The following is a 27,138-nucleotide window of genomic DNA, read 5'->3' as shown; positions in this document are numbered from 1 at the left end:
AACAGGGAGGATTCTTTTTTTTAATTGGTCATAGTGTGAAACTTTAACATACTTGTTTCTGAGAGTATCTGTACAAAGAATAAATAAGAAATAGGAAATAGAAGCGATCTGGATAAACTTATTAAGCAAATTAGTTTCAAATTTTATCCAATATTTCTGTAAGCCACATACTTTATTTCCTTATGATTGATCCTCTGTCTTAACTAATGGGTGCTTCTAAATTTGGGCAGTGAGTCACCTAGTGTATAGTTCTTGAATTCTTTATTTTTTGCCAAAAAGTCAGTCTTACGTTGTTGGCCTGCTATGGGGGATGGGTTTTCAGGTGAGTTCTGAAGGTTAAAGACCGCACATGTGCAAGACATCAGCAACAACAGCAGGCAGCATGGAGCAGAGCAGAGAGCCAGAGTGAGAGCTGCCTGCATCTTTATTGTATAATTCTTATACAGTTTGTTATTTCATATTTACATTCTTACATAGTGCTGTAACCACTGCATACATGCTTAACCTGTGCTAAGTCATGGTTATATAACTGTATCCCACTGTGCGCCTGTGCTGGACAAGCAGGGTCAAGTCCTCAAGTATCCTTAGATACTTTGAAGCAGTCGGAGTAGTTCCCCACATGCGTATTTTGTGAAATAAATAGCATTACCAGGTACTTGTAGAGTCATAAGGAGACTAAGGAAATGAATTAGGAATGTTTCCTTGTGTCTAAATTCTTTTAACACACACATACACATGCCTACATCCCTAGTAAGCTTAATCATGGAAAAAATACAAGTAAACTTTAAAATGATGTAGTACAGACTTGTGCTTTCAAAAATACACATATTTTTTCTTATTCTTGCTAAGTATAGCTGAAAGCACTGGGTATTATCTATAAAACAAATACATAAAAAGACCAAAAGTGGAAAGAAGGTAAATCAACTCAAGACCTCAAACCCTAATAATTTGACTAAAAATCCTAGATTTTTCTTATTGCCTCATATATTCCTGAATGTATGTGGTAAGCTAGCAGTCTAGGAATCTAAGGTATAGATAAATAAATCAATCAGTAGATAAAATAAATATGACCCAAGAAAAATCTATTCTCTGTAACCAAGGAACAGGCAAAGGATAGCCTAGCAAGACTTAAAAGTTTAGAAAATAACCACTCCCCTTACAGCATACTGCACAGAAAAATCACCCAAATTAGCAAAGGCCAAGGGGGGATCTGGATTTCACCATTTCCTGGCTATACCAAAGCAGAGTTAGCAGAGGCCATATGAAGAGTCATACCTGTTGGCACGGAGCTGGAACCTGAACCTGAACCTGAACCTGAACCTTTGTACCATAAGTCCCTCCTTCCTTTCCCTCTTCCGTGCCTGAGGTCTACAAAAGCCTAAAGAGGAAACTATACTTCTACTCTGCTGGGCAGTTCATCAGGCAAAGCAGTGTCGGGGGAATCCTGCTGTTGTAGAAAGAGAATGTAACTCAAATCCAGGCTCTCCAAATATCCAGGCTTCAATACAGAATCTCTCATACCAAGAACCAGGAAAGTATCAAATTGAATTAGAAAAGACATTACATGATAACAATGAGATAACGTGGACATTTGAGTTATCTGACAAGGATTTCAGCATTGCTGAAAAGTTGAAGTCCAAAGTCTCTTCTGAGACTCAAGGCAAACTCTTAGCTGTTAGCTCCCATTAAAATAAAAAAGAAATTTAGACACTGCAGTGGATTAACTAATGGTCAGCCTGTAACACCCAGCTGAACTGAATCAGTGTGGTTCTGCATTGGAAGGCTCACCTGAGGATTGTTGTCACTAACATAAAAGGAGAACTAAAGGAGAAGATCTGGTGCTGTGGATTCTCTTGGAGAAGCTTGTCAGGCTGGCTTTCCTGATGTGAACTTAGCTATTCTCATCATTGGAGGAGCTTGGGTCCTTGCTGTTGCTGAGGATGGCTGTGGTTCTTTTGAGGAGCTCTGGTCCTAATCTTGAGCATCACTTCCTGGTGTCAGTACAGATCCCTCAATTTGCTGGCACAGATCCTTCATCCCACTGATGCAGATTTTCTAGCTTCCACCACTGACCTTTGGGCTTTCCCAGTGCAGATTTTTGATACAGACTAGCCTGAAACATTGTCATGGGCTCTAGGCTTCTAGTTGAACTTGTGGAGGACAATGCCATGACCTCCAGATCTTCAACTAGATTTCAGGACATTGCTGTGGGATGGATCGAGGCCCTCACCTGGATTCTTTGGATCTCTAGTGTATGAACAGGTCTCCCACACTCTTTTGCATTTGACTTTTTTGTTGAATATTATGAAACAATCCTATAAATTATGCATTGTGTATTAAATCTTTTCCCTTGTAAACCCTGACTACAACAGACACTGCTGACGTACAATGGCATGTGGTAAACATTTTCATTCCAAAAGGGAGAAATAGGAGAATAGAAAGGAATCAGACCACCATTTAGCAGGGCAAACGATAAATCTCATAGCTCCATGTCCAGCATCTGGGGCAAGATGTGAGCTTCAGAGGGCTTGCCCATGTGGCATTACCTTTTGCAACGCTCATGGCCTCTGTCTTGAGTTAGCTGCGCTTACTATCAACGACTTGCCTCAGATGTTCCACATTCTTGGCTTCTTTACCCTCCTGGGGTCTCCACTGTACTTTTGCCTTCACTGTTACAGCTCTGCTTTCTCAAGGGGGTGCACACTGCATGGCCTTCCAGGCCTCCTGAAATGTAGATGGAAGCCTTCCTATCCCACAGCTGTTGGCATTCTGTATGCCTATAAAACCAGTATCATGTGGATAATAATAGCTCCAGTCACTTGGACCTTGGCTTAAGAGACCTCTGAGTGCATGGATGGCAGAACTCTGTGAACCATAGTTACTGGAAACAGATCCACTATGTGGCCCTTCTGGAACAGCCCACCTAGGGACTTTCTTCTCAGAGTCTTTCAAAGCAGCTTACACTGTTGATCCAGTGAAGGGTGTGGTCTTGCTGATTTCTGAGATGCACTCAAGGTATTTTTCCTATTGTCCTGATGCAAAGTGCTTGACTTCTTTTTAATGCTAATCTTCTTAGCAGCCATGCTGTCTTTTGCTTCAGTTTTCTAGCTTTTCTTTTCTGGCAAAACTCCAGATTTTTCAAATGGGTTTTTCTTTTGCTCCTGATTCTCACTGTAAATCTGACTTAAAACAGTCAGAAGTACTCATGCCACAGACTGAACGTTGGGATGTCTAAAAATTTTCTATACCAAATCAGTTTGCTACTCTATAATCTTGATAAAGTGATTGCTTGAGGGGGACCCAAAAGGGATCAAAAGGAAAAGCCTTAGTTGACTAGAGTTATGGAAATGATACGAGGACAGCTGCTTTTACAGGTGCGTTTTTACCAAGGAACCTGGCCATAACAAGCTCTTAAAAGAGTTCCATTTCAGTATTTCCATAATTGTTGGATCCCACCATCAGATCACATTATTAGAATCTCAGAATTACCATGGTGAAATCACTGTTTTCATCTCTTTGCTTTTCCACTGTTGCTTTGTCAGGCTTACTTATTTTGATTGACTTGCTTTAATTAACTTTACAGTGTTTTCATTTTTCTTGTTTCCAGGATCTTCTCTTTTCTCTTCTTCCCTAGTCTCTTTACTGCTCTTTAGAACCTTATGTCCTTTTTCAGTGTGAAAACAGAAGCCACTAAATACAAATTCTTTCAGCCTCCCTTTCCTAGGGTCACTTAGATGCTTTCCAGTTGCATATAGTATAATGTTCACACTTTGAAAAAAGGAAATGTATTACAAGTATTACTACTTTCACACTTCCCTTTCAGTTTTCCAACCAATATAGTTTTTTTTTTTTCCACTCGGCACTGTTGCACTCTTGTCATGTTATTTCTCCCAAGTTTTTTTCTTAACTCTGATAACTGTTGCTGTACATTTCTTCCCTTCTTTCCTTGTTCCCTTTTTTCCTTTCCACAAAAAAGCTTACATGTAGGTCTTACCTGAGGTGCCGTCCTTTGGTTGTACCTTTCATTTTTATTTGTATGTAAATGAGAATGTGTGTGACTTAATGAAAACATTTTCTACCTGGGTTAAGATTATTACTACCTTTTCTGATGCATACACACTGGAATTTCTCTAGTTTCAGTTATCTATATATCCAATTGATTAGCAAATCTTGATTCTTAACAGTGTTTCTCAAGCCTATCATATTTCCATTGACCTGCCTATGTTCATTTACCTTGCTAAAGTCCTTAGATAGTTCTTCATGGTCTGTGGTACAGAAACAGACTCCTCATGCCTCTGTAGCCTTATTTCTGACAGTGAGTCCTTAAAACCTGTTGGTTTAGCATGATGGCATATTCACACTTTCTTGACAGTTGATGCTTTTGCCTCTGTTCCTCCTCCATCCTTTTCCTTTCATCCCCTTCCTACACAATGAATCTCAGAAAGATTCATAAGCAAAAGTCATCCCTTTTTTAGGCTGAATTCCTAAGATGTTTCTGTGGCATTGTATTTGTATCTTTTTTGATCCGTATTTCTGCTTTGCCGTAAAATCAACCTGAGTTTATTATGAATTCGTTATTTTTGAAATATATATGAATTCATTATTTATGAATTAGTTGAATGGCTTGTTCCTGCTACCTAGTTTCCCTGTTTCTTGGCATCAAGAACATCTCTATTTTCTCTTCAGAGCCTGCGACATGCTTTGTCTTTTATCAGTTAATTGGCAGGAGGCTATGTTTTCTTTTTACTAATGTCCAGATTTTCGGAGACAGTGTGCCTAAAACTATTAAATTTTTGAGTTAAGAGTCAGCTTACCAGTAATTTTTTGCAAAATCAGTTTTATGGATGAGAATAGTATGCTCCCCAAATTTAATTGAATTCTATGATGTCACACCACTTAAGTAATTGGGGGCTTCTGACATAGTCAAACTTCAGTTTCTGACTTTCAGAAGGCATGAGGTTGACTTGAGAACTTTGAAGAGTTTTAATTTTCTTGAGAGGATTATTGTTCAAAGGTTTAAGTCTCCTGGATTTGCTCAGAACCAAAATTCCATGGTTTGCCTTTAGCTGCACAGCTGTCCTGTTTATTCGTTACTTTGCCTGCAGCCCTTCTTAGACCTCTTTAGTTGTTAAAAAATCAGTTTTGAAAAAAAAAACATCAGTTTTGTTTTCTGTAATGTCCTTATAAACTTACATAGTGTCTGATGGTTACATAGTTTTAAGAAAAATACCATAAGGAAGCTGGTCATGATGGTGTGTGCCCTTGGGAGGCTGAGGCAGGAGAATTGATGCCGAGTTTAAGGACAGCCTGGGCTACATAATGAATTCAGAGCCAGCCTGAACTACATAGCAAGACCCTGTCTCAAAAAAAAAAAAAAAAAAAAAAGAAGAAGAAAAGAGAAAAATACTGTACGAAGCAGCATTTGTCTTAATTTTCATCTTTAGTTATGAGTAATACCTGAATTTTACTCAGGCAAATTAATTTATCACCACTTTATCCCCAACACTCTCAGGTCTCTGTTGTCTTTTATGAATTATGGATTATAATTTACTATTTCCAAGAACTTCTTTCTTAGTATTGTTTTCACAAAGGAGAATTGGTACAATAAGAACTTTTTCTCACAGAATTAAACTCACTTCTTTTTTCTCTTACCCACTAGATGGCTCAAGTGCACCACACTGCAGTTCAGTCTGCCCTGTAGTTGCTTCACCTGTGCTTTCTGCTTCCAAGTACAGTACTCTTGCTTTCAGATTGTCTGATGAGCCCTTATCTGCACCCATTATTCTAGTGCTTTACACTACACTAGTGTGTGTGATGGTAAATACCATATTTTCTGACTAACAGCTTAAGTCTTTCTCATATCAAACATTAAAAACAGTGCATTAGAATACTTAGATGATTTTTTTTGTCTTATACTGCTTTGGCCTTGAATGCATTTGCCAATAACCTGTATATAGATTGCCTCAAACTAGGCACACAGTTATAGCTCATCCTTTTCTTAACTGATAGTTACTTTGCATCATTCCTAAGATATGATTATTTCAGGAGCCTTTTTAAGGCACTGTGGGCTGTTTGCTTCTATTCAGTAGTAATATTTACTAAGTGTTTATGCACTTGGCACCCTACAGGTAGAGGCAGAGAAACTGGATGCATAAAAATGCAAACCCAATGCATGGATTTTTTTTTTTCTTGAGTTTGAAGCTAAATACTGGAATGACTAATGTATGAAATGGCTAATGGCAATTATATTTGTAACCATCGGTGAGGACAGGCTTATTTTTGACATTGTCCAAAACAAAACATATAAAATGTATTCTTTAGAAATATCTTATGCTTGGTTGGACATGGTAATATAGGCCTGTAATCCTGTCTACTCAGGAGACTGAGGCAGGAGAATCACAAGTTCAGGCCCAGCCTGGGCAGCCTAGGAAGATCTTGTCTCAAAAAATAAATAAAAGGACTTGAAATGTAGCTCAGTGGTACAGAGCTTGCCTAGCATATGCAAGGCCCTAGGTTTGATCCCCACTACCACAAAAAACAAATATCCCCTGTTTATGGTTGGAGATTATTTTGAGTTAGGTACAAAGGAGAGAAAACTAAGACTGGTCGAATGCTTATTTTCCAGTTTCTTACTTAAAAAGCCCTTACCTACATTATTTTATTTGATTCTTCCAATAACCTGGCAGATAAGTATAAATATCTCCAGTTTTACAGATGATGAAACTGAGGAATCAGGTGGCTTAAATAAATTTCCCAGGATTGAACAACTGGTAAGTGGCAAGGCAAAATGTTTGGACCCATCTCAGATCTGCTTTCGAAGTGTCTTTTCTTTCTTTTGTAGTCTCCTGGGAAAATGGTGCTTGTGCCTCCAAAAACAGCCTGAGCCACTTTGGCATATAAAAGATTGCTATCTAAAATAACTATTTACTGAAATGGAGCCATTTTTCATTCTTATATCAACTGGCATATCCTAAAGGCAGTTAACTTCAAACAAAGGAGTTTGGGAATTGATTTTTAAATATTACAGAGAAACTTGGTTCTGTCAAAATGGAGCAACCAGTCATGCTGTTTCTTTGACAGAAAGCCTTAAAATATAAAAAAGCTCTAAAAATTTATTCATCCAGAAAGATTTTGACACCTAATGGCTTAGTCTTATCCTTGAGGCATACTGTTTTTGTATGTTTAGTATCTATTATAGTAACTGTGAATGATTTCCATCAGTTTGAAAATATACTGTATGATTTAAGTAATATGGTCAGTTATTAAGGTAAAAAGTACACAAATTTCTAACAGTACTATAACTAGATAAGAATTCATGTGTCTTCTTAAAATTTCCTTGATTTCTCTTGTTTAAAGGTCCTTGTAGCTAAGCTTTAAAGCAGGAAATATGGTTGTTACCCACTTTTCTTAAACAAGAGTAAAATAAAGTAAAAAAAACATTTTTAAAAATATTAGTGAAAGGGTGTATCTTTCTCTGAGGCTGTGGTATACTTTCCTGGTTCTGTAGTTTTTGTCCTTTGTCACTCTATCTGAAAATATTGAGTACATATGCTTCAAAGTTGTGGTTGTTTTGTCACAGCTATTAAAACAGAAATAATCATGACTGCTAACTGAACCATTGATGTCATTTTGTGTCACCACATTTAAGATGTCATCTTCCAAAGGCTAAATTTATATCCCCCAATGCCACCTTACAATTATCCTATACAGTGACAAGATATACTGACACTTTTATTCCTTTTTGTGTATTATCAGTTGTTGACAGTATTAGTGTATTTATACAGTGTTATTTTGTATGGAAATCCCAAAACTTTTGACAATTCTTGATAACCAAGTTAATATCATCTATAAGGACTCATTTGCCTATAAAGACTTTTTGGCAGAGGTGTTTTTAAAAAGAGTGTTGAATTCCTGGCCATGTTATGTATTGATACTTATGTAACCTGAATGATACTTGAACTGTAAGAAAGGAACTTTGTTTCAGTCCTCGATGAATGACCATGTTTAGTGAGCTATAATTATGACATGATAGATTGATTAGTTTGCTTAATCAACTTCATCTAAACCTCAGCAATTATATTGTTTAGTCACTTCCTTATTTAGTAATGATAAATGTCAATGTGTAGTTGTCTTTGAATCAGCTAGCAAATACGCTTACAGATTTCCAAATGTCTTTGATAAGTAAAGTCCACAAGAAATTGAAGGCAAATGAAAATCCCCTAATTATGCAGGGTTTTTCCCCCCTTATTTTGAATTTGAAGTAAACAAAAATGTCCTTATGTAGTAAGAAGAGAGTCCCTGTGTATATTTAAATATTTAACCTGCTATAACTTTTTGTTAATTGAAAATTAGGTAGGTTTGTAGAAAATGAGTATGTAAGTACCATTGTCTTATAAATACTGTTGTTTTGTTATTTTGATTTTTTTTTTTTTTTTTACTGTGCTCCATTGGGGAGAGGGGATGACTTTTATTGTGTTGCAGTATGCATTGCTTATATATAAACATAAATTTCACAAATGTCCTTATAACATGGTCTGCATTCTGATATTTCCTTTTCTCTTTGATTTTTTAAGAAATTTGAATCCACTAAGTTGACTTCATGATCTGTCAATGGTTTGGGATTCAGTTTGGAAAGCACTGCCATATAGGATTGAAAAGTAAGTTTTTTACCCTAAATATTAGGAACAGACTATGCTAAACCAGTTTGAATATTTGAAAACCTTTATGGTAGTTGAGTAGCAGAAAAAAATAAAAGAAATTCTTCCTTTCTTGAATCCTTCCTGCTACGTAATCACTAAATGTTGTTTGAGTTTTGTTTTCTGAAATTTAACTCAATGCTTAGAAGGTATTAGACCAAGAACTATCCCAAGTATCAAGCTGACAAAGAAAACGTCAGTATTGATTGAGATACTATCGTTGTCTGTGTACCCTTAAAATTAATTAAAAGTAATAGAAAATAAGTTTCAAGTTAATTGTTTTTAAAGGATGTTATTAAACAACATAGCACTAGCCATTGGTAATGAAAGCATTTAAAATATGAAAAGTCTGTGCAAATACAGTTTTATTATGTGTGTCTATGACTACTATGGAAAATATGGTGAACATTAATAACTTCATTGTTTCATTTATGTTGAATGACTTTGCGTAGCTAAGAAACTTGATATTTCTTGGTTGACAGAAAAGCTTAGTTAGATCAATAGAATAATCTTTAGTACAATCTGAGAAACAACTAAGTGCCATGAGGGGTATGAATGAAATTCATTGTCCTAACCTTAGGTGATGGTAATTTGAACACTTGGAAATGGCAGAGAAGGGCATTTCATATAAGGAGAACAGAAGCAGAAAGGAAGAAAAGTTTGATATGTTCAAGACATTTTTAAAAATAGTTGGGTGGATTTTGTTAGAGTCCACTTTTGAGCAGAGGAAAGAATTGTTAAGAAATCTTTGAAGTAGTTCAGAGAAGAAATGAATTTGAAATAGGGAAGTATCTATGGAAATGGAAAAGGCAATTTGCCAGTACATTCGAATAAAATCCATACAACTAGTTTATTAAAAAATATAAATTCTGGGATCTGAGCTTTGAACAAAACATGCTCTGGGCCTTTGCAGTGTTTTTAGTGTAGGGTGACCAGGAGACTGAGTACTGGAGAAAAGTCAAGAATGCTCTTTAAGTGGGTGCACTGGCTGCTCAACCTGAAGCCTTGTGGGTGAGGAGATCACTAGGGAAAGTGAGCAGGGAAGTGTGGTGCAGATGGAACAAGACAAACCAACCTGGGGGGCTGGGGATTTAGCTCAGCGGCAAAGCACCTGCCTGGCAAGCGCAAGGTCGTGAGTTCGTTTCCCGGTACTGGAGAAAAACCAAAAAAAAAAAAAAGACAAACCAACCTGTGCTGGCTTGAAGGAAAGAGATTGGGATACGCTAAAAACACTTCATTGTGACTAGAATCCATGGAATTGGTTTGAGGGGAGGATCTGGTAAAAGGGAAGGCCAGGGGCAAATCATTCAAAGCCCTAGAATTCCTAATGAAGGTTTGGGCAGAAGGAACCATAATAGAATTTTAAGCAAGGGAGATTCAGAACCAAATTTAAATGTTAAAAGGATTTAACTCAAGCAAAAGCACGCAGAGTGATCCTGGAAGCCCAGAGTATGCAGTGGTAGGAAATGCTGGACCAGTTTTAGAATCATCCGTGGTTACCAGTTAACATCAGGTACTCCCCCACTTTCCTATACTACATGTCATTGTGTCTTTGCTTTTTCTCTGTTGTATCCACTTCATTGTTCTGTGTATGCTGGATTTTGTGCTTCTCTAACAACAAAACCAATCCACAATCTTCGGGTTTTACTGATAGTTCCAAATCCCCTGGAAAGAGTCTGATTGGCTACTTACGTAACTTGTTTGTTCTTGATGTAGCCTGCTGTGGTTGAAGGATGGGGCCATGTAGCAGAAACATAACTGTTTCTGAATCCATCTCTCTCAAAGCTAAAGGGGTGAAGTGAGTTACAGGTTGGGCTGATTTCTTAGGATGAGCAAACTTTGGCTGCACCATAAAGAATTGGGACCAGAAAGATTAGAGGCACGGAACCCCCTTTGGAGACTACAGTAACCCAGGTGATAGATAATGTTGGTCTGAATTAGGTTGGTGAACAGGAGGAGAACAGATTTGTGGCAGATAAAGCTTGACATTCCAGAATCACATGGTAGGTTGGATGTGGGAGAATAAGGAGTCAAAGCTAATGTCTGTGTTTCTGGCCTGAATAACTAACTGATTGGATATTGATAGCAGTTCCAGTGGCTCCTACCACTGGAAAAGCAGGAAGCAAATTTAGTGGAAATTGAGAGAGATGAAGGATTTATTTTTGTATTGTGTGGTTTGAGTTAGCTTTGAGACATCCAAGGGAATAGCACACTGGATCTAGTATGTATCTAGAAGAAAGAGTTCAGTAGCACACAGTAAATATTTTTACTTGTTCAATTATGTGTGATAATTGAAACCATGAGGATGGATGAAATTATCCTGGGAGTATGTAACAAAAGAAGAGGGCCAGCCCTCACAGGAATCATGTCTGAGGGATGGCTGGGGGAAAGGAGCCTACAAGGGAGGTTGGGAAGGAACAGAAAGGAGTAATACAAATCAGTAGTGTGTAGTGTTTTTAGGAACCTGGGGAAAGAGTGTTTCAGGCAAGAGAATTAGGTTGACAGTATCAATCAGATGCTGATGAGCTGCACAAAGAGTAAAGTTCTGTTGAGTATTGCAGCAAGGGGATGGATGATGATCTTCATGAATGGGTTTATTCAACTTGGTAAGATCGGGATTGATTATTGTGGGGGAGGCAAAGAAATTGTCTTAGTTACTTTTCTTGTTGCTGAGACAGAATATCTGACACCCAAAGTTAAAAGAGGGAAGGTTTATTTTAGCTCACAATTAGTAGAGGTTTTGGTCCATAGGCAGCTGGCTCCAAGGCAGGGTAGCATATCAGAGGGGCATCACAAAGGAGAAACAGTTCTTGATGAAGCAGGGCAGGTAGAAGGGAGGAAGCAGCAAGTGACCACAGCATCCCTGTTTCTGTCCCTTATATTTTATCCAGGCTACCCACCCTATAGGCAGGAAATACTTGCACCCAGGGTTGGGTACTCTGAATCCTAGGGAAACCAATCAGTAGATTAATTTAGTGATCACACACCCTTGATCCCACCATCACACACTCCAAATCCAGCCACCTCTGAAAAGCCCTACCTATGACCACCTGAGGCTTTGGGGGACATCTAGATACACATCATAACAGAAATCAAAGTAGCAAATACAAACATTGCATAACCAGTTTTGCTGTGAGGGAAAGGGGAGAGGGGCCCATGGCTAAGACTGTGATGGCAGCCAAGTTGAACTTTTAAGTATGTGTGATAATCAGTTGAGCAGGATCTGGAGAGTTATTTAGAGTACTGTTACATGGTAATGGTGAAGAATAAAGTATGTTGTGCCAGGTGTGGTAGTTTCACTCCTTTTATCCCTGCACTTGGCAGGCTGAGGCAGGAAGATTGTGAGCTGGAGGCCAGGGATACATAGCGAGTTAAGGTCAGTGTGGGCTACACAATGAGACCTTGTCTCAAAAAAAAAAAGTTCATGGAAACTGACTTAGTAAATGGAAGCTATTTCCTGATTTTTATTTTCTCTGGAACGGGGTTGCAATTACATACAAATAAAATGAATTGCAGTTTTAAGGAATAGGGTGACACTTTTCAATAAATACTGTAGAAATTAGAGAAGATAGTGGACTAGGAAATGTAAAATGTTTTACCTGGCTTAGACTGGAGGCCTTGAATCGAAAAAGCAGCACCAACATGCACCATTGTGCTTGTTTTGTTCGGTAGTCTAGTATAGGCTCAAAAGGAGGAGACACCTAGTCAGGCTCATGGTGTTGATGTAATGGCAGCCTGAAAGATGGATCGTGAAATACAAAGTGAGAGAGTGAAGAAATCAAAAAGAGAGGACGAATGGAAAAGTGAATTGTTAAAGTCCCCTGGTCTTAGGGGCTGGGGATTTAGCTCAGCGGCAAAAGCGCCTGCCTGGCAAGCGCAAGGTCGTGAGTTCGGTTCCCGGTACCGGAGAAAAACCAAAACCAAAAAAAAAAACAAAGTCCCCTGGTCTTGAAGTGCAAAATGAGACTAAGTCCGTGTGAGGCCCAGTCCTAAAATGCAAGTGACAGTAAAGGAGAATAAACTAGAAGCTTCCTGGGAGGTTTCCAGCTTGCTTTACTAGGAGAATAACGTTTCCCATAGAAGAAATAGACATGGAAGGAAAAGCAGATTAATTTTGAAGGAAAGAAAAATTATATTTTCAGTATTTAAGTTTGACTACTATTGGAACATCTTACTGAGATGATCAAGAGACTGTGACAGTATAGGAGAGAGGTCAGGGAAACAAAATTAAGAGATCATAATTGAAGCTGTTAATGTACTAAGCAATATAGTGATTAGATCCTCTTTGGTATATTTAAGATTGGAAAGTAGAAGTAATCAGAGAAAAGGTGTTTGCAAGTTTTCAGCAGTTTGCAGAGAAACTTGAGGGTAGCTCTCCAGAGCTCAGGAGACATTATAAAGGTTTAGAGGATCTTGGCTTTTTGGCAGTAAGTTTATTACCAGTGGTTATGTAGGAGTACTTTAGATGTGATTTTTTTAAATCTCCCCAATATACTAACATTTTAAAAATTCTTACTACCTTCTTTATGAAAAGGTGTTAGCTACGTTCTGGCTTTCTGAAATGGAGTATACTGGCCATTTAGTTATTAACTCAGGAAGGTTGTAGTTACTACTCTGGGGTATAACAAGACTAAAGCCTTTGGAGTACTGTTAGGACCACTTGATCTTATACTGAGTGGTTCCAGTATGCCACTTTCTCCCTCACTTGTTGCATGAAGTTATTTGACATTGTTATTCAAGGATCTTTTTCAGTGGTGGTGAACATAGTGTGATGTTTGTATTATTGAAATCTCTAAAAGGTTTCCATCACTGATCTTTTTCCTTTGAAGTACTTTAGTGTGTTGTAATTTAAAACTGATTGTATATATGAGGAGGATATAGGAAACAAATGTTTCTCCTATTATACTTTTACAACACAAAATAATTCTGTGGACTCTGTTCACCAAAATGTATGAGAATTCCTCCTTACCAGCAGCCAGATCTAAAGATTCTCCAGTAGAAATTAGGTGGGTGTCCTGTAATTCAGTTCAGCTCTTACACTGTCTGCCTAGAAGTAGCCTCAGAGCCTATAGGTCAGTGATGGGATCAATTAATTTTCTAGAATGGCTTACAGAATTCAGATAAAAACTTTACTTACATTTACTCTTATATTATAAAGGGATTTATGGAGAATACAGATAGTAGCTCAGTGGAAGAGATTCATAAGGCAGTGTGTGGGAGGAGTGTAAAGCATCCGTGTTCTTTCCAACCATCTGGACTCCCCCAAAATTCAGCCCTTTTGGCTTTTTCTAGAAACTGTTACATAAGCATAATTGATTAAATCATTGGATATCAGTTTTCCAGCACTTTGCTTAACTTTTTCAATTCTATCCCCTCCTTGACATGGTTTGAGCCATTTAACCACTGGATGGTTCTCCCTGGCAGCAGTCATCCAGAGATTATGTAAGAACCCCTGTTATTAGCTCACTCCCAACGAAAACACTCTACCCACTTGGGAGAGTCCAAGGATTTTAGGAGTTTTATGCCAGGAAGTAGGGACAAGACCAAATGTATCCTTCACTGTTTCACAGTACAAATTAATACACTTAACACTTAATTGGCACTATTGACATTTGTGAATCCAAACCACCAAACCCCAAGTCATTTTATTGTTTCTGTTGAACACTCATGTTATTTTTAAATTGTCTTTAAATGATGTTACTTTTAGTTACTTTTCTTATTACTGAGGCAAAATACCTGACACTCAAAGTCAGAAGAGGAAAGGATTTTGGAGCTCACAGTTTGTAGAGGTTTCAGTCCATAAATGGCTAGCTCTTAGGCAGAGGGATGTCACAAAGGAGAAGCAGTTCATGGCAGGCCAAAGGCAGCAAAAGCAGAGAGCAACAACAGCAGCCCTCTTTCTGTCCCTTATATTCTACCCAGGCTATCAGCCCCAGGGCGGGTACCACTCTCACCCAGAGTGGAACACCCTTAATCCTAGTATCACACCATGAATGAGTTCCAGCATCACACACTCTAAATCCAGCCACCTCTGAAAATCTCCTCTTAGGATCACGTGAGGCTTTGAGGGGAGACATCTAGATACAAGCTATAACCAATGTCATGAGCTTTTCCCGTTTGTAATTAATTTACTTCTGAAAGTTTTAAATCTCCTGTAGAGCAGGGTAAAGAATCAGAGGAAAACCTCTTTTTTGTGACATGTAGAATGCAATCTACTGCATGAAGATGAAGATGAATATCTTCTTCATAACCACTGGTTGTCAGAAACTCATTAAACTAAACAGTGAACACAAATTACACTTTTAATGAGAAACTCATGGCTGCAATTGCTGCTGGTCCTCTGGGTAAAGAATGGAAGGTTTGTGTGGTTCATATTGGTATGGGAATGGCAAACAAGGTTGGTTGACACCCATGAAGCAGTTATCCTGGCACAGGAGTAGCAGGTATCCCTGCTTCTAAGGGGCATTACTGTTACAGGACACAGAGAAATGGACAGAGAAAGCACAAATCTATTCAGAGTTATACTGTGGATTCTATTCTGAGCATTCTCAACTTAATGTGTAAAAAGAGGGGGTGGATATTTCTGGACTGATACTAGTGTTCCTTGTTAGCATGGGGTTTGGTAAGCTAGCAGAACCTACAAATGTTCCAGTGTTTCTAAAGAAGATGCAGTCCACCAGTTTGTTGTAAGAAAGCCCATAATAAACAAGGACCAATATCCAGGATCAAAGCACCCAAGATTCAGCTGTGTTTTGCAACACAAACACCCGTGTATGGCTCTGAAGGAGCCTGTTAAGAAAAATAAGGGAGAGACTGCAGAACTTTTATCCAAAAGAGTGATGACAGAAAAAGAAAAATATCAGGAATAGATTGCCAAAAACTGCAGGCTTTCCTCTCTGAGAGTTTTTACTTCTCAGTCGGCGTCCACTCAAAAATGAGAATTTTTTTGCTAGGTGTGGCACACATCTATACTCCTAGCACGGAGGCATCTGAGGCAGGAGAATCATCGTGAGTTTGAGGCCAGCCTGGGCTGTATAGCATGGCCCTGCCTTAAAAAAAAAAAAAAAATCAGACCTAAAGAGAGAAAGAGGAGAAATACTTAGTATCTGGTACAGATTTATATATTTTAAAAAACTGATCTTTTTATATTTCTAGCCTGTGTCACTAGTTTAGAAACAAAAGATTTTGATGGCACAGGTATAGGCCATACCCTATGAAGGGCAACTTGAAAATGAGATAGAGCATAAAATTGAAGCTGTTTCTGAGTAATTGATAATAGGTTTATACCTAGAAAATTACACTTTGTAACAATCTTGCAAGTCTTCGACTTAGATTTGTCCTATCTGGTTATCACAGTCAAACGGAAGTATTGTTTTCTGTTCATCTTGCTGAGCTTTCAGATTCTGAAGCATGGTATAATTTACCCTGAAATTCAGTGATTTGATTTTTCCTGCTTGGAGCAGGCACATTTAATTACAGAAAGGTATTTGTCATGGAATCGTTTTCTTCTAACACCTATGTAGCACTTTTTAAAATTCTGATCGTAATTATATTGCTGGCAAGATAAACTAGTGGTAATTATATGTGGAATTAACTAATGTGAATAAAATTATAAGATGCATCTGGGACACTTCTTATTTACTATTCTTGATTTGTGATTTTATGAAGTCTCTGGTGATGGTTGAATATGATCAACATTTTATGAGACTTGAGAATCAGATCAGTAAGATACTTGGCAAAAGTTACTATTAGGAAGTATCAGGCATTTCAGTCTAACTCCAAAAATGAGTTATTTTGTGCAACCAGTTTTCTTTTCTTTTTTTTTTTTTTGGGTAGAGTGAAGATTTAACTCAACTTTGTACATAGTACAAAAATTCCTTTAAAACTAAACATGCTTTTTGGTGTAAAAACTTAAACAAGTTTTATAGAAGTTTATTAGTATGAATTTTTGTTAAATTTATAATTAAAATACCTTTACCTCAGAAAATATGTTCTTACAATTATTCATTTTTATTATTGAACATCAAGAGAATTTGACGTAGCTTTTTAACTACTGATGTTAATAATCTAGATACAGTTGCACATCCTAGATTTAGCTTCCTAGTATTTTGAGATTTTTGCATTTTGATTGCAAAGTAATTTTAAACTTTTAGATACCAATTAACTAAATTATTATGGTGATAGCATACCCAGTACAGAGTTCTGAGATCTTTATAGACATAGTATGAATATCTGAATAAAGTCTTGGAAATAAGTTCTGAGGCTTAGTGATTTCATGTGGCTACCACTAAATTTAGTTAGTCATCCTCCTCAAAATAAAAATTATGAAGGGACACATTCCTAAGCATCAGTTTGTGAAGGAATGTAATAAAACTAAGAGTTAACTTTATTTTACAAATAGGTCTTATAAAACTCTATTGTGGAAGTACAAACTAGACCTTTTTTTTCCCTTTGTGGATAGGGGCCAGAGTCTCCCCACAAGAAAGTGCAAACTAGATATGGTTGTGTACCTAGTAGAAAGAACCTGTGATAGCGAGAACATCAACGTTATCTCTTGGCTGTAATACTTTTGTATTCATGGGCAGTGAAAGAAATGTCACACCTGTAATCCCAGGACTCAAGAGTCAGAGGCAGGAGGATCGTTGTGAATTTGAGGCCAGCCTGAACTACATAGCAAGACCCTGTCTCAAAACAAAGCAAACAAAAAGGAAGAAATGTGCTAACTATATAGATATAGACACAAGAGATTTACCCTATACTTTCTACAGGCTCTATGGAGACCTCTTCCTTTTAAGATAGTAGTACAGAAAATGGAGGAGATAGAAGAAACTCATATCTAGAGGGGCATTGTCTGGAAAGACCTTAGATAAATTAATACTTTTAAGATTGACCTTTTTCTGAAAGCTTTTTATTTTAATGTTTATGGTAGTGACATTTCATTTTACATGAATTTAACTTTTAAAACTTGCAGATGTATGTGTCTTAGAGACAAAATGACAGTTTATAAAGTACAGGTAATTCTCCCCACCCCAGAGAGCACATGCCCTTCCAAATGGGAATGTACTGTTCTCTGTTAGTACTGTGTGTCCCCCATAGGATGAGCATCTTACATTTAGTGTAGTTCTAGTTTAAGTAGAGCTGTGCCCTAAAGTGTTACTGTATGTTCTTATTTAAAGAATTTTAGGGCTGGGGATTTAGCTCAGTGGCAAAGCGCCTGCCTGGCAAGGCGCAAGGTCGTGAGTTCGGTTCCCGGTACCGGAGAAAAACCAAAAAAAAAAAAGAATTTTAGTGGGTATTTTAGCTATACTAGTTTTTTGGATTGTTAGGAATGCTGGAAACTTGTGTCTTTGGGGTTAGAGACTTTAAAGATAGTGTGTAAGGCCATAATCAGAACCACCCTTGTAAATTCCCTGGTTCATAAAAGTTGATATAAATCTTTTGTGTACACACTCCTGAACGTGAATTCTTATGCATATTGAAATTAGAGAGTCACCACGATAGGCTAAAAGGCAGAAGTATACAGTTATGTGTACATTCATTCAGCTTTAAAGATGGCGGGTAAACAGAGAATTCTGAAATGTTCCTTCTTGCCTGCTGGTTTTACTTCACCTTGTTTTTAACAAGTTTATGAAGTCTCAGTACTTATTAATGGTGTATTTTTGGTGGGGATTATAGGAGTTCATGGAGCTTCACTTTCCTGTGACATAGCTCCATGGTTAACCATTACAGAGATGCTGAAAATACCTTTGACAAAATTCAGTACCTCTTCATGAATTAAAAAAAAAAAAATCCTGATGAAGATAGAAAAGGACCTTACTTCAGACTTACAAAGCTATACATGACAAACCCACAGCCAACCTCATCCTGGGGGGAATCTTAACATGTTTTCTCTAAAATCAGGAATGAGACAAGCATGTCCACTCTCAGCACTCTGTTCATTATGCTTAAACTTTATAGTGAGAGCAATGAGGTGAGAGAAAGGAAAAAAAAAAAGGATATGAATAGTGAAGGAAGAAGTCAGATTATTCATATTTGCAGATGATATGATTCTTTATATAGAAGGACAGCCCCCCCAAAAAAAAGCTCTACCAGAAGACTTTTAGGTCGGATAAGTTCAGCAAAGTGGCAAGATACAAAATCAGCACACAAAAAACAATAGTGTACATGTGCATCAATAATGAACCCAAAGGAAGATACCAGAAAAAAAAGTCCATAACAATTTTAAAATAACATCAAATACCTAGCAATCAATCTAACTGAAGAGGTGAAAAACCTCTAATGAAAATTACAGAACTCTGAAAAAAAAATGGAGTGGATATTAGGAATGCAAAGATAAGCCAGGTGTGGTGGCGCATGCCTGTAATCTCAGTACTCTGGGAGACTGAGGCAGGAGGATCTCAAGTTCAAGCCCAGTCTGGTCAACTTAGGGACTCACTGTCTCAAAAATACTTTAAAAAGTCTAGGGATATAGGTCAGTGCCAAGGCCCTGAATTTTCTTCAGGGGTAGGGGAGATAAAAAAGGAAAAGCCATCTTTTGTTCCTGGATTGGCAGAATTAATATTGTTAAAGTGGCCATAGTACCAAAAGAGATCAATAGATTCAATGCAATCCCTATTAAAATACCAAGAGCATTTTTCACAGAACTAGAAAAAATCCTGAAATTCACATTAAAGCAGAAAAATACTGAAAATAACCAAAGCAATCCTGAGCAAAATAGGAGGCATCACAATATACTGGATTTCAGAACTATAGGTGCAAAACAGCAGCATGGTACTAGCACAAAAAAAGATTCACTGACCGGTGGAATCCTCCAGCCATCTGATGGTTTGGTCCTTCAATAGCATCATTTTTGAGAAGACCTACTTCTCATCTCAAATAAAGGGAGCAAAGGAGGAGACATTTTTTGAACTGGAGTGGGAAAGAAGGAAGTAATTTGCCCTTAGAGGTTTGTGGTTGCTTTGGGAATCAATATAAAGATCCCTGAAGGGGCAGAAATGGGGGAAATTTACTAACCAGCCCTCTTTCTAGAGGGCTTTTCTAGCACTTCCTTTCACTTTCAAAGATAGCTCACGCTCTCACCATCATCTGTGTGTTCTGTGTATAATCTTCATGATGGTGTTATAAAATAATTTTCTTTAAAAAATAATATGCCCTAGGCAAGAATAGGAATAGAACCCTGGTGTTCTTAGTTTAGGTTTCTGATTTCTTAAAGAGTGGTAGTAAGGTTCTGCTTTCCCAGTGACAAGAACAACTGAAACATGATCAGGCAGTCTCACTAGAGCCCCAGAGCTGGCTGGTTGTCGTGTTTTGCCATAGAGGATTGAGCCACACAGCCCAAGATTGGTGCTGCCTCCATGCCATCCAGGTCAGTCTTAGGAAAAAAAAAAAAAGCACATGTAGAGAGAGATGCAAATGGCTAGTCAGCCCTAACTTACATTTTGAAAAGGATGAAGAGAGGATGACCCTAGGATGCACCCTGTGGTTGAAATATAATTGAAAAAATAAGCTTGGAAAAATATACAGAATTGCAATAGATGAGATATGATTTGGAGGCCAGTTGAGAGCTTGTGAAGAATGATGTTAAGTATAGTCTTACAATACATACAGTAGAACAGTGGCTTGGTTAGGTGTGAGGCCAAGAAACTCTTATTATATTCTGGAAGGCCCACTTTCTGCAGAGCTGTTACCCTAAAGGTTATTATCTCCTAAAAGGAAGCAGCCATAGTTGTTGTTAGCACAGATGGGTCCTGTTGCCTGTGGTTCAACCATGTTGGCCATAATTTAAGAGATCAGGGCAAGCTTGTGACCTAAAGCTAAGGGCATATGAAGCAGCCTGCAATGGAGACTGCATGACCAGCAATAATGAAGGCTAGTCATATTCTTTCTTTCCTGTGCATTACTCCTGGAGAGGCAGAGTGTGCCAGATAATTCACAGTGGAAACTTAGAGTTTGTTCACTAGTTCACTCATTCACAGCCTTCTTGAATGCATCTTTGCCAGGTACTCTTTGAGACTGTTGATTTCTTCATGAACAGAATAAAGTTCATGCTTTCATGGTACTTATGTTTCAGTGAAGCAGATAATAAGCCTGAAGTAAACCAGTCAATAGTGAGAAGTGCTATGAAGAAAAATGAAGCATGATGGGCCAAGAGAGTGGACTAAAAGGTACCATTTTAGATAGCTAGGAGCCTAGAGATTTATTGTAAAGAAGTGGCTTATGTGATCTTGGAAGTTGACAAGCTCCTAGGCCTGCATTTGGCAAGCTGGAGACCCAGGATTGCAGATGGTATAGTTCTGGTCTGAGACCAAAGGTCCAGGAACCAAGAGATCTAGTGGTGTAGTGGCTTGAGACCCAAAAAGAGCCTGTGTTTCAGCTTGAGTCCAAAGGCAGGGAGAGATCAATGAATGTCCCAGCTCAAGGTAGTCGGGCCACAAGTGTTCCCTCTTACTCTCAGGAGAATCAGCCTTTTTGTTGTGTTCAGGCCTTAAGTGATTAGATGAGACCCCATCTGTATTATGGAGTCTCTCCTGTTTTCAGTCTGTCAATTTAAATGTTAAAGTCACCCAGAAGCACCCTTATAGAAACACCCATAATAATAGTTTAACAAATATCTGGGCACATTTTGTCCGAGGGAAGTTGATAATTTTAACTGCCACAGAGAGGGTTAGTTGGTAGACCTAGAATCATGATACATGGTAATCTGAATAACTACTTTGAAGGTAACAGTATGAGATACAACAGCAATTGTTAATTTTTTATAATCTTGTTTTGAAATCTATATTTTTCTTTATTCTCTTTAAAAATAAATAAAATAAAAAAATAAAGATAGGCTGTGAGTGTACCCCAGTGGCTTTTTGCCAGGAATACTTGATGATTAAAGTTGTCTTGATTTCTGAACCTTGCTGCATTACAAGAATTATTTTCTGGTGTCTGGGCTGGCTATGTGGCAGCATTGAATACACTCTCCACACTAAGTACCTCTTAGGTACAGTATCTAATGAGATTAGCTTGTTTTTATCTCAGTTCAGACAGATGGACCCTGAGACTTGTTCCCTGTGTAGACATCACAGAATTCAGTCTTGAGTCATAGAACCATAATGTATAATGTTTTTCTTATTATGATTAAGGAAAGCACTAGTGAAAATAACCTAATTTATTAAATAATTTATGACTTTAAAAACTGTACATTCTTGTTTAACATTATTTTAAAGCAGATATTTATTAAATTCTAGGTCTTTGAAGAGCCAGAGTATTTTGGAAATTTTGAGATGTCAGAGATACATCCCTTGCCCCACAAAGACCATAGTCTGGTATGAAATCAGCAAAGCTGCATAAGTATATATTCAGCAAAATAATTTTAAATGAGAATTTAAATTCAAACTAGTTTGAGTGAAAAAAGCTTTATGAAAATCATAATCTGGACAGATTTGTAAAAATATTTCATGAAAGGGAAATGTATCCATTGGATGCAAGAGCGTTTTAGAGGATGGTAATGTAGCCATATTGATGTGAGTGCAGTGTTCCTGCCATAGAACTACCAAGAGGAGGAATTTGAAAGCTGGAGCTGAATCTTCATGTTCTTGTAGCATTTAGTTTTATATTAATAACCCACAGGCCTCAGTTTACTCATCTATTAAGTGGGATAATTATGCCTGTTGTTTCATTTATGCTTTAAATGAGTCACATCTGAATTCTGTAACATCTGAATTCTGTAGCCTTTCTTTGTTCTAAGTCTTTAAGCAGCCTTCCTAAGTAGGGAGATGAGTCACAGGCTGCATATTATTTTCTCCTCATACATACCCTTGCCGTTCCAGCTTTGTGATTGTAAAACATAATCAGTGTCCCCCAGAAAAGTAGAAAGCTTTAAACAGAATTCTATCCTGCTGAAATCGGTATATAAAAAGGTAGTACTTTTCTTCCTGCTTAACCAAGTGGGATTCATTCCAGGAATGCAGTATTTGAAAATCAGTTGATGTCATCATATGACCCAACTAAGAATGAAAAACTATATGAATATCTTAATAGATTGAGAAAAAACCATTTGACAGATATCAGTGCCCCTTAATGATTAAAAACAATTCTCAGTAAACTAGGACTGTATGAAATTCTGTAGTGTATATCATGTTTAGGAATGAAGGACTGTAAACTTTTTTCCTAAGATCAGGAACAAGAGAATGATGCTTTGTTCTTAACCCTTCAATTTGGCATTGTTTGGAAAGTATACCTAGTGCAGTGGGGCAAGAAAAAGAATTCAGATGTACCCAAATTAGAAATGAAAAAATAAGACTGCTTGGGTGTATAGAAAAAGCTCAAAAAATTCACGAAAAACAACAACAAAAATCTGCTAAGATGAATAACTGAGCTTAGTACTACAACATCATGACAGAAAATGTTAATTGTATTTATGTACTAATAATGTGCAATTGGAAATTTTAAATTAAAGTGTTCGTTTTAGCATCTGAAGTAAAAGTACTTGTGGAAAAGATAAACAAAATTTTGTAGGTTGCATACATCAGAAATCATAGACATTGCTAAGAATATTTAAACCCAAATGAAGGGAAATAAGTACCATATTGATGAATCAGGAAGCTCAAAGTCATTACACAGGTTGAGAATCGTAATTGGAAGATCTAAAATAGCTCGTAACTCTTTGGGAATTTTAGATTTTGGGTTTCTTTCTTAGGGATGCTAAACCTATATGAAATGTTAGATGCTGTCCCTGGGTGAAAGGATGCCTAGAAACTCTACTAATTTTTGCAACTTCTTTTTTTTTTTTTTTGGTTTTTCTCCGGTACCGGGAACCGAACTCACGACCTTGCACTTGCCAGGCAGGCGCTTTGCCGCTGAGCTAAACCCCCAGCCCCAATTTTTGCAACTTCTATGCAAGTTTGAAATTATTTCAAAACAAAACATTAAGAATGACACGGTTAAGAAAATGGAAAGCAAGCCACAAATGAGAAAAATCCTTGTAAAACATTTGTCAAAGAATGTATATCCAAATCCCAGCACTCAGGAGGCTGAGGCAGGGGGATTGATGCAAGTTCAAGACCGGCCTGGGCTACAGAGTGAGCTTAAGGCCTGTCTGAACTGCATAGTGAGACCCTGTCTCAAAAAGACAAAAAAAAAAGAATGTATGTCCAGAATATATTAAAAAGTATTATAACAGTAATAGGGAAAAATAGTATGTTTATAATGAACAAACAAATCAAATAACTACTTCAACAGCAAAAACCAGAAGATACATAAATGACATCTAAGCCCGTGAACACACACCCAGCTTCATTATTTACTAGGAAATGCAAATGTAAAGCACAGCAAAATGCTACTATATACTATAAAATTGACAATCACCAGAAAGTGGACAGCTACAACTCATACATTACTGTTCCAAATGAAACATGGTATCGGCCCTTTGAAAGACAGCCTAGTGCTTTCTTACAAACACAGGACTGAGCAATCCCACTTCTAAGTATTTACCCATAATTCTCAGTGATGCCTAAACTGGAAACTACACAGATGTCTAGGTAGTACAGTACAGGATAAAATACTGCTTAATATTAACAAGGAGCTCAGAATGGGTAAATCCCAAAGCTATTAGGGCAGGTGAAAGAAGCCAAACAAAAATTAGTGGTGTGTGATTTTATTTATGTGTAGAACTACACAGTTCGGGATGGGTGAGGCAGAGATTTATCTACAGAGAACATTTTGTGATAATGGAAATGTTCTGTGTCATGATTTTGAAATTTGGTGTAGTTAGCAGACTGTACATTTATCATGACTCATTAAATTCTATAGTTAATGCTGGTGCATTTTTTTAGAGCCAATTTATTAATATTAGTTATTGTCTGCTTGTACTGCATCAAGCTGGTCCTCAGCATTGCACCACTGAGTAGAAGTAAGAGTTCCCTGTATTACTTTTTTTTTTTAAGCAAGGCATCAGTGATTTCTGCCAAGGTACCCTGGCTGTGGCTTCCTGCTGAGCCTTGGCACTGACTGCACTGCTGCTTTGTGCATGGGGAGTTGTGGCTCTCACTGTTCACGTGCGTGCCGTGGCTGTGGTGGAGACTCCTTGTGAACAGTGTAGGTCATCCTCCTGTTGCCGAGCCTTCCTTTCTGAGAATGTAGAGAAGCCTTTCCTTGCTGTTACTCTTCTAGCAGAAAGAGAAACCTGTCCTAGGGCACATTCCTGGACCAAGTCAACTTTTTCTTTGATTTCCAGCAAGTTTTATTACCTGCCTTGATAATAGTAAGTCAGCTCCTGTGCAGCACCACAACCTGCTCCCTCCTCTCTTGATCCTGATGCTCCAGATGGGAGTTCTGTTCCTCCAGGCAGGCTTAGGGGATGTCATCCACAGGCAGGTGGATGGCTTGAGCAGAGACCTGTTTAACCTTCCAGGAGGTGAAAACAGCATCAGCTCTGTGATTAGCCTGTGATGGATCATATTTGCAGAGTACCAGAGACCATCACTACTGTCTCTGAGCCCTGTGCAGACCCAGTTTCCATAATAAATGTGTGCAATATTTAATGAAAGACCTGACACCTAGCACTTTCCTCGCTTCCTCTTCCCACTTGTATCCTCCTTATTTATTCTCTAGCCAAGAGGGAATTCAAGTGAAGGTAGGAGATTGGTTAGGAAGGCCATACTTGTACTTGATCATTCTGTGAGTAAAGTTGAATGTTTAAAATCACTGTCAGAACTCCCTTCATTGTACCGGTCTCCATTTTGGCAGAGTTTTTAAAGCTTGTCATTTCATCCAGTCCTTATTGGCATTAATCAGCCCAGTTGCCCATTCTGATGGTGTTTTTCTGGGACTTTCTTTAAATTACATAAATCAAATTCCTTAATAATTTCCATTGTATTTAATTAACACTCTTTTTGTTTATTTTTAACCCTATCAGAGCTACATAATTCTATTCTTTTCATTTAGGTCATTGTAGTCTCTCTGGTTGTCCTGTTCCACTCTTGCCCCCATACACCTGCAGGATAATCCCCACATACCAGGGGCCTGGTCAAGGCATCCTTTTGGTCCCCATCTTTGAGTAGCTTCTCCCCACTTTGCTGGAATTCACCTTTTTAGCATAGTTTATGACATAGCACAATGTCTAGCCTATGGTAGGCACTAACACCTGTTGAATTAATTCTTTACATTGTAAGTCCTGTCGGGATTTTTGTGGTTGTTAGCATTGTCTTACAACCACACATACAAACAGTAATTCTTTATGCCTAACTGTTCTTGTGATGGGGATGTGGTAAGTGGTAGGTTAGAGCTGTCTTTTGTGTGTTTTGTTTTGGTTTGAAATGAAATCTTACTTATGTTGTCCCTGCTGGTCTCAATCTTCTGGGCTCAAGTGATCACGAGTGCTGGGACTACAGTGTGCACCTCAGAACCTAAGACTTGCCTTTGCCTTTAGGTATAGACTGCTTTCATGTAGTAAGGATGGAGTGATGGATTTATTAATATCCGGTATTCATCTGGGAAAAGACTGCACTGACTTTCAGTTTGAGAATTGTGGTCTCAACTTAGATGGCACTTTTGATGTTCCAGATACTTAGAATGGCATTTTTTTTGTGGTTTTTCTTTCTGTATCTTATATTAATATACTTAATCTCTCACACACATACACATACACATTCTTTCTTCTTGATACTACATTTTCTACCCTCATTTCATCTTTTCAGTCATTTTGGACTCATGATATTTGTGATACTAGGATGATGAAGTGGGATAGAGGGGCTGTCCAGTGGAAGCACCTCATTTGTTAGACAAGGGTGATGTGTGTTAACCAGTTTACTAGTCTGACCTTCCAGTCAACGTTAACTCAAATTGTTAATTATTTCTTAGTGAAAGTTTATAACTTTCTCACAAAAATGAAAGTTTCAGCAGTCTTAATAAATGCATATGAATGACTGATTTTAAGTTTTAAACTATAGAGGTACTTTTTAGGACATTTTTATTTATAATTATATGCTTTATAGTCTTAGAGTTATATATGCATTAATACTAGTGACATCTAGACTGGAGAAACTATTCTAGTAAGTTTGGGTTTGTTTTAAAAGAAACTATCAGTCATGTACATAAGTATGGCATATGCTAACCAAGACTCTGTGATATTTTTTCTTAATTTTTTTAAATGAAGCAGCTCTTTGAACATGACCTAGCAATCTGTATTAATATTACCAAATTGAGAATAAGGACTCAAATTTTAGGTTGAACAAGTTCATTTGATTAACACACGTTTGTTCCATTTTGCAGCCACTTGGTGAATTTTTGGATGAAGCCATTAAATTAATTGCTTACCATCATGAGCAGAAGCAAGCGTGATAACAATTTTTATAGTGTAGAGATTGGAGATTCTACATTCACAGTCCTGAAACGATACCAGAATTTAAAACCTATAGGCTCAGGAGCTCAAGGAATAGTATGGTAAGTTTTTACTTCT

At 37.7% G+C, this 27,138-nt stretch overlaps 1 protein-coding gene across 7 annotated transcripts in view; it reads left to right on the top strand.

The window, feature by feature from the left end:
- Positions 1-27,138, top strand: part of Mapk8 (mitogen-activated protein kinase 8) — a 111,992-nt gene that overhangs the window by 46,382 nt on the left and 38,472 nt on the right. For 4 of the 7 annotated variants that reach the window (XM_005412596.2, XM_005412591.2, XM_005412592.2 and 1 more), the window contains exons 2-3: positions 8,574-8,657; positions 26,952-27,122. In XM_005412596.2, the coding sequence (XP_005412653.1) occupies positions 27,001-27,122 (122 nt within the window). In that variant the 5' untranslated portion in view covers positions 8,574-8,657; positions 26,952-27,000. Of the gene's footprint in view, positions 1-8,573; positions 8,658-20,772; positions 20,861-21,928; positions 22,007-26,951; positions 27,123-27,138 lie in introns of those variants that run through there. The other 3 variants (XM_005412593.2, XM_005412594.2, XM_005412595.2) reach the window with 3 other exon arrangements.

Source organism: Chinchilla lanigera, unplaced genomic scaffold (genome assembly GCF_000276665.1).
Source record: "Chinchilla lanigera isolate Chin_1 unplaced genomic scaffold, ChiLan1.0 scaffold00155, whole genome shotgun sequence".
Taxonomy (NCBI): Eukaryota; Metazoa; Chordata; class Mammalia; order Rodentia; family Chinchillidae; genus Chinchilla; species Chinchilla lanigera.
Note: the sequence above shows the minus strand (reverse complement) of the source record. Positions and strands in the feature narration are given on the sequence as shown.